General features: G+C 37.0%; 1 protein-coding gene across 1 annotated transcript in view; it reads left to right on the top strand.

The window, feature by feature from the left end:
• The window catches only part of Frem2 (FRAS1 related extracellular matrix 2), a 160,410-nt gene that overhangs the window by 72,193 nt on the left and 72,129 nt on the right, over nucleotides 1-16,088 (top strand). Inside the window, exons 4-6 of the mRNA XM_020184528.2 lie at nucleotides 369-599; nucleotides 12,140-12,265; nucleotides 13,449-13,700. Coding sequence (XP_020040117.2) covers nucleotides 369-599; nucleotides 12,140-12,265; nucleotides 13,449-13,700 — 609 coding nt within the window. The remainder of the gene's footprint in view (nucleotides 1-368; nucleotides 600-12,139; nucleotides 12,266-13,448; nucleotides 13,701-16,088) is intronic.

Genomic DNA, 16,088 nt, shown 5'->3' with positions numbered 1-16,088 from the left:
ACACAAAATAAGATCAAAGAAAATACAGCCATATCATATGGATCAAGAATAGAACAGAATCATACACTATCCCACACCTGCAATAAATAGAACACTTTCATCATCAGACCCATACTCAATTATTCATTTCATGCAGTCAAAGCAGGATCTACTGTGCTCCATAGGACAAGTGGCAAAAAAACTAAGTTACCAATCCAACTGTAAAGAGTTAATGATCCTAGGAGCTGGGGTATATAGGTCAGTGGCAGGTCACTTGCCTAGCAGTAGGCATGAGGCCTACATTAAATTCCCAGAACTAAGCAGGAAAAGAAAAAGTAATAAGCCCATCTGAAATGAATGTAAGCAAATGATATCATCTTTCTATGGAGGTATTGGCACAAAAGATGGGACAGCAGAAAAAGACAAAGACTTCAAAGGCAAAGCCCAGAAGCAAGTGCAGTTCAACCCCGGCCAGACCCGGGCCACGTGGAGAGTTCGGATTCTGAGTGATGGGGAGCACGAGCAGTCCGAGACCTTCCAGGTGGTTCTATCAGAGCCAGTGCTGGCCGCCCTGGAGTTCCCTGCAGTGACCACTGTGGAGATCGTGGATCCCGGAGACGGTAAGCACTAGTGGGACCTGCTGTGTCATTGCTAGTGGGTTTTCATTATAAAATACCTTATAGAGGATGCTTTAAATTCAGTTATTCAGACTTTCTCTTCAGAGAATTTTCTAGATTCATGGTACACTATTCTCAGATACACTGATGGGAAAAGGGAACCCTAAAAATAATTCAGGAAAATGTATTTATGCAAGTAAATGAGCTACACAAATATGATTACTAATGTGCTTTCTGTTACTATAAATCTCTCTTTTAGAACTAATATTGCTCCTTTCACTTTTTAAAAAGAATTAACTCATCAGTTTTAAAGTCTTTGAAATGTTTTTAAAATATCTCTTACACCGTCTAGGGAGGGTGAATATGGTGCACATATTATGTACTCATGTATGAAAATGGAAAAATGAGACCTGTTGAAACTGTCCCAGGAATGGGGGGAGGGGGATATGGTGGAATGGTGGAGGGGGTGAATTTAAGCACTTTTCTAAATATCACAGTGTACCTCCAGTGTTAATATGATAATAAATAAAATAAAATCTGACAAATAAAACAATAAAATAGCTTTTAAACAAATGGCTTGAGAGTTAGACCATTTGGGGATTAACTTATTCCCTTTATTGAATTTAATTATTCAAATTTCCTACATATATTCACCAGTCAAAAATTTTTATTTGGCTGTATGTTTCCACATTTGTTACATAATATTCACCCCTCCCACCTGAGCCAGCCCGTCTGTAGTGAACAGTGTCTTGAGTCATTGCTCTTAATTTCTATTAGATTATGTTTTCTTGTCAATGCACACCCTTGGCTGATGTTGGTAAAAGAGAACCTTAATGCTTTTCTGTGTAATTTGACCTTTTTCCTCCTCCTGCCAAACTTCTACAATCCTGGTTTGTCTTGATGTAGTTAGGCAGAAAAAAAAAAAAGGTTGAATAGCTTTTTTGAGGGCTGGCATTTATACAGACCTTGTAGAGACTTCTAAAGCTGAAATCCTGTCAGAAGCCAGACATGACTTTCTTTCAAACTGCCAGCCTACTTTATTTTGTCAGTCAGAAAACTCTTAAATGCTTTGCAAAGATACAATCTTTTGAGTACATGAAATGGAGACACATGTGTTAAAAGACTGAGCATAATTAAAGAGAGTGGATCAGAAAACTGGAGCTCCAACATCATTTGTTTAACTAATATCTCTACCTTTAAATACAAAATTCAATTATGGTTATAATTTTCATTAAAGAACGGTTGCATTTAATTACATTTACTTTTATCTGCATTATCTAGGCATGAATAATTAAACTTTCTTCTGGTCCTGAGCTTGTTATATACTTCAATAATAAAGCTTTTCTCTTTTAAACAAGTCCATGATGGCTTTAATACATTTAAACTGTTCCACTAATTAAAGCTGGAAGCCATTTTTTGAGACTTTATTTGCCAATTAGCACAATTGCTATACTTTACCTTAAGGAATAAGGCAATTTAAACTTATTTCTGCCTTCCTTTCTATAAGCCTAGAGTGACACACTCAGTGATATCACAGAAGTGGGATATTAAAACAAAATACACACACACACACACAATCCCATATAAAATCTATTCTCACTATAGGCTGTGCCAAATATTCTTTACCATAATTTCATTTCATGTAATGATCGTCTTCTTTGTCTTAGAATTGTCTAAGTCAAGTTCATTCCTATTCATTCAGAGTTATGATTATCTTTAGATAGTGGGCATGTTTCATAATGCCTGATATGTCCCATGCCATTTTGAAGACCATTTGCCTTGAAATTGTAAGACCTGAATTTGATTACAGCTCTACTATTTCTAGTTATATGGCCTTAAATCAAGTAGCCATTATTAAGGTTTAGTTTCCTAATGTACAAAATAAGGAAAAATGATAATCTCCTGCTATAGCTTTCTATGAAAGAATTCTATAAACATAAAACAGAATATAAATATCATTATTTCTAGTATCATAAATCTAATGTCAGATTTCATTTAAGAAATTAATACTTTCCCTCCCACAAAGTAACACTTTAACTTCCAGAATTTTGATTGTTTCTTTCTCCATTTTCTCTCCCAATTCTTCACATAAAAATTCACATTCTTGTTCTGGTACTGCATAATGGAATAGTTCCTATTATCAAAGACCATAGGGGATGAGTGTGAACTCAGTTTTATGAGAGCCAGAGTAGTTTAATCACTCTGCTTTGTTTGGGGTTTGGAATGACTTTTACTAGTTAGCCAGTTTATATAAATACATGCAAATCCATACTTTTCCATTAGGAAAAGTCACTAACTCATAACTTCTAATAACGGTAACAATGGAAATTGATTGAGTGCTCGCTGTTGGTTCTCAATGTGCTTAGCACATTGTATATTTTCTTTCATTTAATCCTCTTGATTTCATCACCTTATAGACTTAGGTAGCATTCCATCTTTTGCTTAATGTTTGCAGGAAGCTCTTAATTCCACATGTGACAAGTCTTAGAACATTAGTTCCCAAATTATATGATAAAAGTAACTTTTTAATGTAAATTCTCCACACACACCCACAAACATATGCACTTGTTCACAATTATACCATTGTAATTCTCTGTCCACTTACATCTTTTAAATTATGTAGTTCCGATTTAGGTAAAGATTTTATATGGCTATGAGTTGTACATTAACAACTACATCCAGTGGGAAAATAACACATACCCCTGAATACTTACTAATCTATTTAACTTGAGGCAATGCTCAGTGTTCACAAATGCTCCATAATATCTCCTGTGCCTCTGGATGTTTGTGTCTCTCTAGTTGTGAACCATGGCTCTGTGCTCAATAGAGTTGACTTTCCTGTCAGTGGCCCAATCCCAGACCTGAGGGCTTTGAATTGGCCATGAATGTGATGGAACTGAATCTTGAAACTGTGCAGAGAGGTGATACCTGCTCCTGACAATCAGGATGAGAACACCCAGGTGCAGTTCACTGGAGGAGACTAAGATACCCATGATTTTGTCTAGAATAGGCATATTTTTTTGTATGAAAAATCAGGACCAAAAAGAGGATTTTTCTATTATTCAATAAACTACTGTAGAAACACTAAAGGAGTAGGCCATTCTTCCATGAATATGTATATTAACAACTTCCTGGTGAAATAGGTTCACATGTTTATTGAATATATAAATAAATTCAACTTCATTGTAAATTGAAGCCTGCAGTTCAAAGAGAAAAACTAGAATAGGGAGAGGACTGATTGCAAAGCACAGATGGTAAGCTCTCTCTGTAATCTGCCCTGCCACCAGATATTCACGGCCCCTGGGGTTACATACATAGAAAATCAGCCATTTGATGTCATGGTGTTTTCCTCACTCTCTTGTCTTTATTCCTTTGCTATCCTTCCTTGTTTCAATTTGATTCTACAATCCCCTTCCTTTTTTATATACACATAGAAAGTTCCAGTTGGGAATGAGTTTAAAGTTCATGAACTATTTAATTCATTTGCTGGATAAGAAATCTGAGAAATAGGACCATCCTTCAGTCTCTGCAGAAGCCTGCCACTGGCAGACTATTTTGTTTGGTTTTCTTTGGAATTGACAGAAATGGGTGAGATCACTCTCCATGTAAGCACATAGACACTCCTCTGTGAAAGTCCATCCAATGGTAACAATTGTCTTCCACTGCAAGCCCCTCTGATGCTGGGCTGGACTGCCACCATGAATCTGTCATAGAAGATTTCCATGACACAAGGAAGATTTGGAGGGAATTTCAGGTCACTGCTACTCCCCCTGCCCTTTTACCTACCCCCCCCACCACCAAAGAAGTGCAGAAGAACTATTGTATAAGCAAGGGTAAAATGGTAGTCATAATACAAAGCTCTACTGTTGTCATGTGTCCACCGTGAGCCAAACACAGGCATGACATTTGGAGTTTGCCACCTTATCTCATTTAAAACTTATGTTTGAAACTCTGTGATTTATATATCAGTTTGCAAATGAGATCTCTGAGATCAAGAAATTTACTCCCATAAATTCCCAAGCCAATCAGTGCTAGAGGAAATACTGGGGAAATAAATTAAATAAATAAATACACACACATATGCATACATACACATATATGCATATTCTTCTTACATTAGTTAGACTTTGCATTGTTGTGACCAAACACCTGACATGAACAACTTAAGGAAAGGAGTCATTTTATTTTGGCTCACAATTTCAGTGGTGTCAGTCCATCATGATAGGGAGGGTGTCACAGAGAAGAGCAGCCCTCATCATGATGGCCAGGAAGTAGAGAAAGGAGAATACAGGAAATCATCAGGGCGAGATATAACCCCCAAAGACACACCCCTCCTTCCTCCAACCAGACCCCTCTTCTTCTGCCTTTCACCACCTCCCAATAATGCCATCATATGACTCCACCAAGGGATTAATCCATTCATTAGATCAGAGCCTTCATGATCTGTCTAAGGAAACACCATCACAGACACCCCCAGAGGTGTGCTGTACTAATCTCCTAAATATTTCTCAGTCCAATCAAGCTGATAATTAGAATTAACCATCACACCTCTCTTAAAAGCTTCCCTTTTTCCTGGTTATATTGTCATCCACCATTTCACATGACTGGTAAATTCATGTGATAAACTGATAAACTGGTATCCCAAATCATAATTAATTGGTATTCTTTGAAACAGCAACATTGATTTAGTTATAAAAGCAACAACAAAGTAACTTTTTTTGCTTTTTACTGTATTACATTTCAGTTTCTATGTCAAGTCTGGCATATAATAGCATAGGTGAATAAAACCAAATGTTCTAAAAAGATAAGCAAAACCACTTCAGCCCTTGCATAATGTATCTGCATATTCAACAATTGTTTATCAAGCATCTGCTCTATGGCAACTATTCTGCTAAGATCTGGGGATACAAGTGCTATAGTGAAAAGGCATGCTAACCCTGCAGGTAGTTGTATAATTAGGTGATGCCATTCCACCAAATTGTTACAATTAACAATAGAGATTGCTATGTAAAGGAACAGAGCCCATAGGAGGATCTAACCCAGTTTTGAGAAAGAAGAAAAGGTTTCTAGGATGATCTTAACTTTCTGTATACTAAATTTACTATCAGAAATTATACTATCTTTCCTTACTTTTAGAAACATTTGGATATTAATTTATATTAAATGTTTGCACTTCTGTTAAGGGAAAATGTGCAGGAATGAAACTTATTTTACATAAAGATGCCTTTCTTTTTTACTTGTAGCGTCTAACTAGAGTAAACTGAGTTTTATGTACATTTATTGAAAGGCCTACAACCTCAGATATGGAGTAATTCAAACACAAATACTTAGCAAAGGTGTCTAAATTCTCTTTGTGTTATGTAATTATTTTGCTTGTACACCTGAAATGTCTGCAAATTCATGTTACAATAGGGTCATTCTGATATTTCCATGATTCCAAAATATAGCCATGAAAGTTAGATTAAATATTTGATCTTTGTAATCATTTTTGAAGGGAGAATTTAAGGTTAATGCTATGTAATATTAATAGAGAATAAACATTATTCTAAAGGAACATAGAACTTAACGTATCTCAAGGAACCCTCATATTCATGCATACAAAGAAAAGGCAAACTTGTGTCTGCTCTGAATGAACAAACCTGTTTTATGAGGTGGCACTCAGGTGACAAAAGCTGAACAATGTATGAAATCCAAATATTGATTCTGGCTACCTGATATTTTCAGATGAGTTCACCAAGATTCAAGATCCAGAATTAATAACATCATAGTCAACTGTATCTAATGACCAAGAAACGATAGAGCATGAGTTTCAGCCTCACTAACAGTCAAACACAAACTTCAACCACTTGTTAGAAGGATAGCCATAGTTTCTGACTCCAAAATGTGTTATTAGTAAAACTTTTTGTTATGAAAATGTTTTTAAAAATTTCTACACTCAAAAAATAAAGATATTTGATGATGTAAACAAAGACTACTCAAAGATTCACTCTAAGCCCACAAAAAAAGTCTAGGTAGTATAATTTTTTCACCTCATAATATGCTGATGTAAATTCATAGTACATTATCATTTGTTTATATTTCTGTTAAAATTAGTCTGTATTATGAGTTCTGTTTTGGAGGTAGAGAGAAAGAAACCATAGAAGTGTAAGAGAGATGCCCTTATAGTGACAGACTCCATTGTATGTGGTACACTTTCTGGCTAGTCAGAGGGCACCCTGATAGCCTGAAGACGTACCGGAATGTCTTCTTCAAGTTGTTTTTAAATGTGCCAAATTTTTTAAAAGCAATGAACACTCAGTGCTTTTATCAGTGTACTGCATTTTCCTTCCCTTGGTCTATTATAACAAATTTGTAAAAGATATTTTGTTCTATCATGTTCTTAGTGGAGTCTGATTTTGTCATTCATCTTTACAGCATAATTGAGAAAGGGGACAGGATGAACACTCTCTTTCATATCTAGCTACAACTAGCTACTTTATTTCTGAGAATAGAAGTCATTTGTTTGTTTGTTTGTTTGACCTAAATTGCAGCACAATTAAGACCTAAAAAATAAAAAGTTCAGTTGCAAATCAAAGTACCCATTACAGCATAGTCACATTGACTAGTAAAGGATGCATTCACTTTGATCAGCTTTATATTTCAAAATAAAGGATACTGAAACATCTGAAAGTATAAAAGTAACACGCTTACTGGCAATAAAAATGTAAGATATTAATGACAGCAGAATTTGGGTGTTGTAGTTGTCTGTAGGAACTTTACATAGTTGCTATTCATTTCTCCATAAGCCCCAAACTACCAAAATTTAAGTATAATAATTATTTTTTAAAGTTTTTTGTAATCCTACAACATCATGGGAATAAGCATTATTAACATGTGATAGCACAATCTTGCACTGTTTATTTTTATTAGTCTCTGTTCACTTAATGAGAATTTGCTATTTCTATAATTTAGCCCTTGCATCTTCCCTCAGCAAATACCTTCACAAAGATGCTACCGTTTCAAACTAATGTGTGAATAGGATTTGACATACACACCTTTATTTTATAATATACAAATATTTCTCTCTACATGTGCTATTTATGTTATACATATTATATACTTTAATAATTTTGTATGTATACAATTATATACATATATAAAAACTCTGTGAATATACTGACTTTTTTTTAAAAAACCCTCCAAACCCTTGTTTCTAGCTTCCTTTTACCTGCCTCTGTTTCCCCCCGCTCTCTCTGCCTCAGCAGTACTTTATTGATAGAGAGATAGATAGATCCTTTTTTTTCCATTTAGCTTTTTATTTCCTCTGGTGTGAGTGATGTTTTCTGTGACCCTGAGTGTACTTCCTTTAGGCAGAACACTGAGTGGCCACAGTGGTTATAAGCATAGGCTCTGAGACAGATTGGGTTCCAGTTAAACATCAGTATCTACCAACTGGACCTTTTGCAGGTTACTTACCCTGCATGTGCCTTGGGTCCATAGAAGTAAAACGACAGTCATAATAGTTCTTACCTCAAGGTTATTGCAAAGATAAAACTAGCTGGTTCACGTGAGCTGTTTAGAATGGAACTTAACAAATAGTAAGAGCTTATATTAGCTAATCGTTTTTAAGACTAAGACAAGAATGGCATTTTTAGTAATTTTGCACATAAAGAGCTTGGGGAAGTTAGCACAGACACTTAGCACAGACACTTCTATTATATACATAAAGTGAAGGTGGAAAATAATGTCAACTGAAAAGTCTACCAGGGAAGTCTTTGTCTCTCTGATACCCTTTTCTAGTTTCTCCCACAAAATATACATTTCTGTTAGAAGTTAGGTCAACAGAAGACCTGAACTTGATACTGGGCCTATTTACCCTCTGTCAGATCAACTGTTGGAATGAATTCCAGAGCTGAGGGCATGGTCCGGACACCCAGCTTTCTTCTTTATTCACAATTCAAACCTTCTGGCACTGGCTTGTTTTATCAAACCTGAGTGGGTCAAGGAGTGTAGGAGGAACCAAAACTCAGGCACTCAAGATTTAAATCTCAGAGTGCCTTATTCAGTTAAAATCTTATACGTGCAATTTCTTTTAATCACTTATTTGAAAACAAAATTGGCTAGTATAGATTAGCAGCATAGTATGTGGTCAATCCTGTCTTAGTTAACTCCAGCTGGTGTACAAGATACCAGCTTTAGCAATAAACACTCATTTCTCATTGTTCAGGAGGTTGTTATTTTGGAAAGTGTTGATGGTACATCATTGTATTTTTAACCATAAATCATACAGGAACACTCTGGGTAAAAAGAATAATAGTAAATATTACAAGATGTGAGTTCTAATCCTGACTCCACCAGTGAGGAGTCAAGATCAGAGGTATCATAGATTTGATTCTTAGTGAGGGGCCTCTTTCTGGCTTACAGACCATTACCTCTTGCCATCTCCCCATTGTATCACTCACCATTTATGGCATGCTGCTTGAAATATATTTCCATCAGGGATTAGGGCTTCAATATATGAATTTGAAGGGTCACAAATATTCAGTCCATAACAAACTTTAAGAAAGATATCAAGCTTTCCATAATATTTCATGCTAATGTAATGGAGTCCATGGCTTAAAAGACATCAGTGATACCAGAGCAAATTCCCATAAGTCAATGAAAAGAAATTCACTAAAACTATTTGACTATTTGACTTGAATATTCCATGGCACTTTGTGTAGTTTTTGTATTAAATTCAGAATCATACCTGTGTTGAAATTTTATATTTGATAAAGTCTTACTTCCTAATTGTAGCTGTAATTCTTGCCTTACTAAAATTCATGTTAAAAATACACCAGCAAAGATGTTTTTCTAGCTGCCACTTTGATCTCATTTCAAGCAAATCTTCTGAGAGCAATGCCTATATCTACATCTGAGGTTTCTCCCTCTCACTCTCTTGTGAACCCACTCCATCAGGTTGCCTCCTCTACTCCACTGACTCAGAGCTGGTGAGGATAACCAACTTCTGATGTCTTCTCTTGGCTAAATCTCAACTCTCACCTTACCTGACATGTCAGCAGCATTTAAAACAATCAGTCCTTGCCTTCTTGACACATGTTTTACACTTGGCTTCCTATACTTACACTCCCTTGGTTGTCCCCATCCTTGGAAGTCCTTCCCTGTCTCCTTTGTTCCTTTATCTCCCTGACTTCTCAATGCCCTGAAGTGAGTCCCTGGACTTGTTTCCTTCTTTATCTGCAATCCCTCCCTCTGCCATTATCCTCTGAGTCATAGTTTTACATAGTACTGCCAGTGGACTCCCAAGTGTATATTCCTCATCTGGACCTCGCCACTGAAATCCAGGATTGTATACCCAGAAACTACATGGACATTTCAACTTGGATATTTAAAAGACACCTAAATTTTAAAATATACAAAATGTACCTCAGGTTCCATCAATCTGATTCTCCTACAGCCTTCCCTTACCCTTATAAACAGCAATTTTATCTTTCCAGTTAGTCAATAAAACTTAGAGTCATCCTGGATTCTTCATTTCCTCTCCCATACCACATCTGATCCATTAGAAAGCTCTTTTGGTTCTTCTTTGGTAATATATCCTGTACACAACAATATCATACAACCTCTACTGCTACCTTCTAGCCATCTACAATGTCTTGCCTGAATGGTTGCAAAGACTGATAACCAGGCTGTTTGCTTCAGCTCCTGGGACTTAGTGTCTGTCTTACAGCAGTCAAAACTTATGTTCTTAAAATATGTCACATAATACTATTCCACCCCATTCATAAAGAGAGACTAAATGTGCAAATAGACAAAAATCAAACAACATTAAAATACAGCTCTGACCCACAACCTATAGCAATCAGGAAACCAAACCACAACCCTATAGAAATCATTCTAAGATGATCAGAACTTGATCTGACATCTTGTATAATATTTGTTCCTACTTCCAACTCTGAATAAAACTGAAAGACCCAGATATACACACCTGAATAATCCCCATAGGATGCCCTACTTCTAGTCAGCTTGCTACAGCTTTCCTAGTCCACAGCCTTCAGTCAAGGCATGCCCTAACCTCCCTCTTTCCCATTATGAAGTGTTCCCACTTTTCTGACTGCCTTTTAGTCTGTCAAAACACAAGTGAACGTGGTCAGTTCCATTGCTATAGTAATCTTTGAATAAATAACATTTGCTTGTTCTCACCCCACTGGTGGTCTTTGCTTATTTCCATTTCTTAGTCAGAGTAAATTCAAAGCCCTTCTAATATTCCTCAAGGTTACTTGAGATCCATCCACCATCTACCCTGCTACCACCTCTGTAGTCTCGTGTCTTAACCTCTCCCTCTCCAATCTGCTCAGACCACATTGACCTTCCTTGAACATACTTGACACAACCTAACCCAAGACCATTTTCATATCTTGCCTATAATTCTCTAAGTTATTCACAAAGGGCACTTCATTGCTACCATTTAATCTCAGCTCAAATATACCTCTGTCAGAGATTCTTTCAGTGACTTTCCTACATATAGACCCTCCATCCCCACATGCCCAGTCCCAGCCTCCCTGTCACCCCTTGCACACATTACCTTCTTCATATCATGACACCCTGAATATAATATGTACCTTCACATGTGTTTATTTCGGCAATCCTTCCCACCCCTCAGGCATGAGGCCAGATACGTTGGTTACTTCCATATCCACTATGCCAACTACTGTGCTTGGCAAGTTGCAAACACTCCATCAATGTTTGATTGATCAGGAGTTAGTTAAACAATCTTATACTTACATTACAACATTTTAAAAATGAATGTGTCAGTCAGAGTGCCAGGAGGAAACAAATGACATACTCAGAATGAGAAATTTTAAAAGAATTTAATCTCATGACTATTTTACAAAGATGAGGGAAAGACTCTAGAGATTCCCAGATATAGTAGAATACCCAGGGCTAGTAAGTGCCTTGGCCATCTCCACCTCTATGCTTGAGGGACCCAAGCATAGAGAGGGAGTTGGATCCCAGCAGGCACACTGGCCTATAGTTGGGGGTGCAGACAGCTCTGAGTGAAAAGAATAACAATAGACATCACAAGATCTGAGTTCTAATCCTAACACCACCGGTGATTGTCCTCGACAACTAAGTTCAACTGTGAGAGCCTGAGGTCCCCACCTGTAAAGTATTAGTACAAAAGGGATTCCAAGGTCTTTCTACCCCTCAGGATGTTCCACTCTAGGGGAAAGTGTTAATCTGTGTTCAGAGAACAAAGTTGGATTTAAAAGCACTGTGTCAGTAGCACCGGGGAACTGAAATATAAAGCAACAACTGGTGAGAAAAGCCACATTGGATTTTCTGTGTAGTTTTTAAAATTCGCTGGCCCAGAACATGCTCACTTCATACCTACTTCTTTTCCCCTTTCCTCCCTCCTTCTCCTCCCACTGTGCTATTCTAAAAGAATATGCGAAGGGGAAAAAAATCAAATCACTAGAGCAACTTTAATTTGCAGAGGATTGTTTCCTAGATAAGCAGCTCAGACTAATATTGCAGTGGCTGTACTTGTGTTTTCTCCTTAGAGTCTATGGTGTTCATTCCCCAGTCTGAATACTCCATCGAAGAAGACGTGGGGGAGCTGTTCATTCCCATCAGAAGGAGCGGGGACGTCAGCCAGGAGTTGATGGTGATCTGCTACACACAGCAAGGTATTTGCAAAAAAACTAAAATAGTCCCCCAAATAGAAATAAGCCTCTAACATGTTAGTGCCGTGACATTTTGCCATGAGGCATACTTTATTATGAGGTTTTTCAAAGATACAAAAAAATTCCATTAATTCAGCCATTTTCTCCAATACTGCACCTCTGAGGACTAATCCAAGAGAGTGTGGAAGGAATCTGCTTCTGCTCACCACAAACATTTCTGTTTCCTTTCCTTACCTGAAGCTTTTCAAATTGCATGGAACTGAAGCCCACCCAAGTCTTTCAAAGAAAAGAGGATTATTGTTTTAAAACAGGAAAAATAAAAGAGCTGGGAGTGGTAGTGCACACCTGTAATCCCAAAATTCCAGAGTCTGAGGCAGGAGGATGAAGTTCCAGACCAGTTTGTGTTTCATAGCAAGACTTGTCTCAAAAAATCAAGGGCTGGGGGTGTAGCCCTTGCTGAGCATGCTCAAGGCCGCTTAAACAATGTTCTGAAGTTTTAAAAATCATAAGAGCATATTTAAAATTTAAAAACTACTTTGAAACTCATTGCAAACAAATTTCAAAATATTTGTTTTGCTCATGGGTAAGAATCCTAGAAAAGGTGGGCTTATGTAAAAAAAAAAAATAAGATTCATACCTAATAGTCACTAATTCACTAGGAAAACAGTAGATTTGCCAAGAATGGAGAAGAAATAGTCACATATTTCATTGATGCCTGAGTAGATCTTCATTAAAGTTTTCATTAATATGTATGTGAATTGAAAGCCAGGACAGAATAGTAATTAAGAACAGACTTCAGGATTAGCCTTGAGATCTGTGTTCCCAGAGCAAGTAGCTTAACTTCTGCACACCTCAGTTGCCAAATGTGTAAAACCTAATGGAAGGTTGAGAGGATTAATGAAGCAAGCATGCACTTGGCCCTTGGCCGATACATAATCAACATCTGAATGTAAAAGCTGTTATTTTGTAATACTGTGTGATCTAAAAGTCCATTGACAGGAAACACTGTGTTTAAACACTGGAAAGTTTAATGTTCCCCATAGGTTTGAGTTCATTCTGAAATTGAATCATGACACTAGAATAGAACATGGCTGCTAATACAATTTCTGGAATGTTCATATATAGTGAGGACCATGGCAATGCAGCAGGTGAAAATAAAAACCTTCTGGACTTTCTCTACCCTCAGGAACAGCAACCGGAACTGTGCCGACCTCCGTGTTGTCTTACTCTGATTACATATCCAGGCCCGAGGACCACAGCAGTGTTGTCCGCTTTGACAAAGACGAGCGGGAGCAAATGTGTCGTGTGGTCGTTATTGATGACTCCTTGTATGAAGAGGAGGAGACCTTCCATGTCCTTCTGAGCATGCCCATGGGTGGGAGACTCGGATCAGAGTTCCCACGGGCTCAGGTTACAATCCTTCCTGACAAAGATGATGGTACGTACTAATTTACCTCGAAATTCTTCACTTACTGACAGCACACACAGCTTTCTAGACAGAGAAAAAAATGAGAATCGAACAGAATCATAACGTTAACATTTACTTCACACTTGATTTTATAATGTGATTAAGGTTCACACTTGGCTGCCTCAGTTAATTCTTCCTTCTTGATTTAATGTGTCCGAAGGGCAAAAGCCATACCTATGTGCATTTGTTCCTGTGTAATTTCTTTCACAATGCTATTTACCACTAGGAAATTACACTTTTAAATCTTTATGGTGAAGAATTGAGGTGATTTTAATAAACCTAATTTATTTCTCTTCCATTTGACTTTGCTTTTAAAAGCTCATATTTTGTAATTTTAACCTGTATTTTTCAAAGAAACACCTCAGACAAGGCTGTTAAATGAGTAACTGGAAAGGTAATAAATGTATGGAAAGTTAAATCCAACAGCTCGTTCTCAGTCCAATGAAGAGAAGTAGATATATTAGACCACTCTTTTCTAGGGAAACCAAATTACCATGTAGCAATGCCTTCAAAAGAAAAGGGGTCTTAGTCTTCCCAAATTCAAGAATCAGTCTGTAATTTATTATGAGGAAAGAGAGAATAAATAAAAGGTTGTAAATAATCTTCTGGTGCAAGCAAGAGCAGTATGCATAGAGAAAGGAATCCCTCTTTCCCCCATGTTGCACTGTTTTTCTTCCCCCCTTAACATTTTCCTCATGATGGATGAAAGAGGAAGGATGAGTCTTTCTGTTGGGAAGGAAGCCAGAGTCTCAAAAGACTTTAAGCTCAAATAATCTTAAAAGTCAGGAAATTGAAAATAATCTACTAATCTACCAGGAAAGTTCTTTGATACTTAAGGTATGAAGAGGAGTGAGAGAGATGAAGGTAGTCAGGTGTCTTGTGAGTTTATGCCCAGTACCAGGCATAGCCCTGGGTCCTTTGTACCTTGTTATGCTTTATTCCCCACAATCCTGCAAAATATGTAATAATGCCTACTTGTTTGATTTTTTTACAGAGAAAGTTTAAAAACACTGATGATAAAATTAGGAATGATTTCATCAAGACAGAATAGAAAAGAGTCTTGATTCTACCTTATACTTAGATAATGCAGAAGGTATTCTACTATTTTCAAATATTGCTTTAGTATTCTAGTTTAATAAAAAGAAGTTGTATTCTATATTAAAGTGCAGGAATTTTATTTTAAGTTAAATCAATCTTAGTGAGAGAGTGCCAGTACTTTCAGTGTCATCCAAAATAGATCTAAGAGTTCACACTAAAGGCTTATCATCTATTGGTGTATCTATATTGGCATAGATAAATCTAGGTTTAACTTAAAAATAGGAAGTCTAGGTTGTGGTATGGCTCAAGTAGTAGAGCACCTGCCTGCCAAGTATAAGACCCTGAAATAAAACCTCAGTATCACCAAAAATAAATAAGTAAATAATAAAAATTAGATACTTCAAGAGGAACACCTAAAAATTAAAAAAAAAATAGGAAGTCTAATTAACACCTACTATAGCCCAGATTGTTTTAAGAAAAAAATATTTTCTCTATATTTTGGACAAAAACCTCTTCTGTAAAGATTGTTATCATTCCACATATATACCACCCAATATACAGAAAGAGTCATGTCTTTATACCTATTTTACAGATGACAAGACAGATTTAGAGAGATGAAGTGATTGACTTGAACTCACAAGGGAGATTGGTACACGGTGACATGGCATCAGGGCCCCAAATGCATGACCATTCCATGCCATCACTCTGCCCTAAAAGCATCTCCTTAGTGGTGATAAGGTGGAGGTGCCACTTACTACTACATAGAATTTGCAACATATTTTATTATTATCAATGCTTCATCTGAGCTTTATTGTTCCTTGGCATAGACAGAGCAAGTAGCGCTATGAGTGGGGTAGCTGAAGCTCAAGTTGTACACCCTGGAACATACACAGAGTTGGTGACTTTTGCTTTCATGGGTTTTGAGTCTGAGGCTGCAAGTATTATGTGAACATTGAACCAGCAGTTTCTCAGAAAAGTACTCAGCAATAATCATTATCCTTCTTCATCACCCAACCTTACTCAATAGCTCAGAAACACCAGGTACTCTTCTCTGTTTTCTCCCATCTGTCCTTTCTCTTCCACTGCAGACACCCCTATTCTAATTCAGGCAGACCCTTTCCTTTCACATGTTGATTGTAATAAACTCCTTACAGATCCCACAGTCTTGTATCTCTTGCCATCCAAACCTTGGTTCCCATTTCCACAAATCTAATATTTCCTAAACTCATACTGTTCCTCAGTATATAACCTGAACTATCCCCAACAGTAAACTTTACCATCATCAAAGATAGGTACATTCCATTTCCCCAATCAAAAGCC

Source organism: Castor canadensis, chromosome 10 (genome assembly GCF_047511655.1).
Source record: "Castor canadensis chromosome 10, mCasCan1.hap1v2, whole genome shotgun sequence".
In the NCBI taxonomy this organism is placed as follows: Eukaryota; Metazoa; Chordata; class Mammalia; order Rodentia; family Castoridae; genus Castor; species Castor canadensis.
Note: the sequence above shows the minus strand (reverse complement) of the source record. Positions and strands in the feature narration are given on the sequence as shown.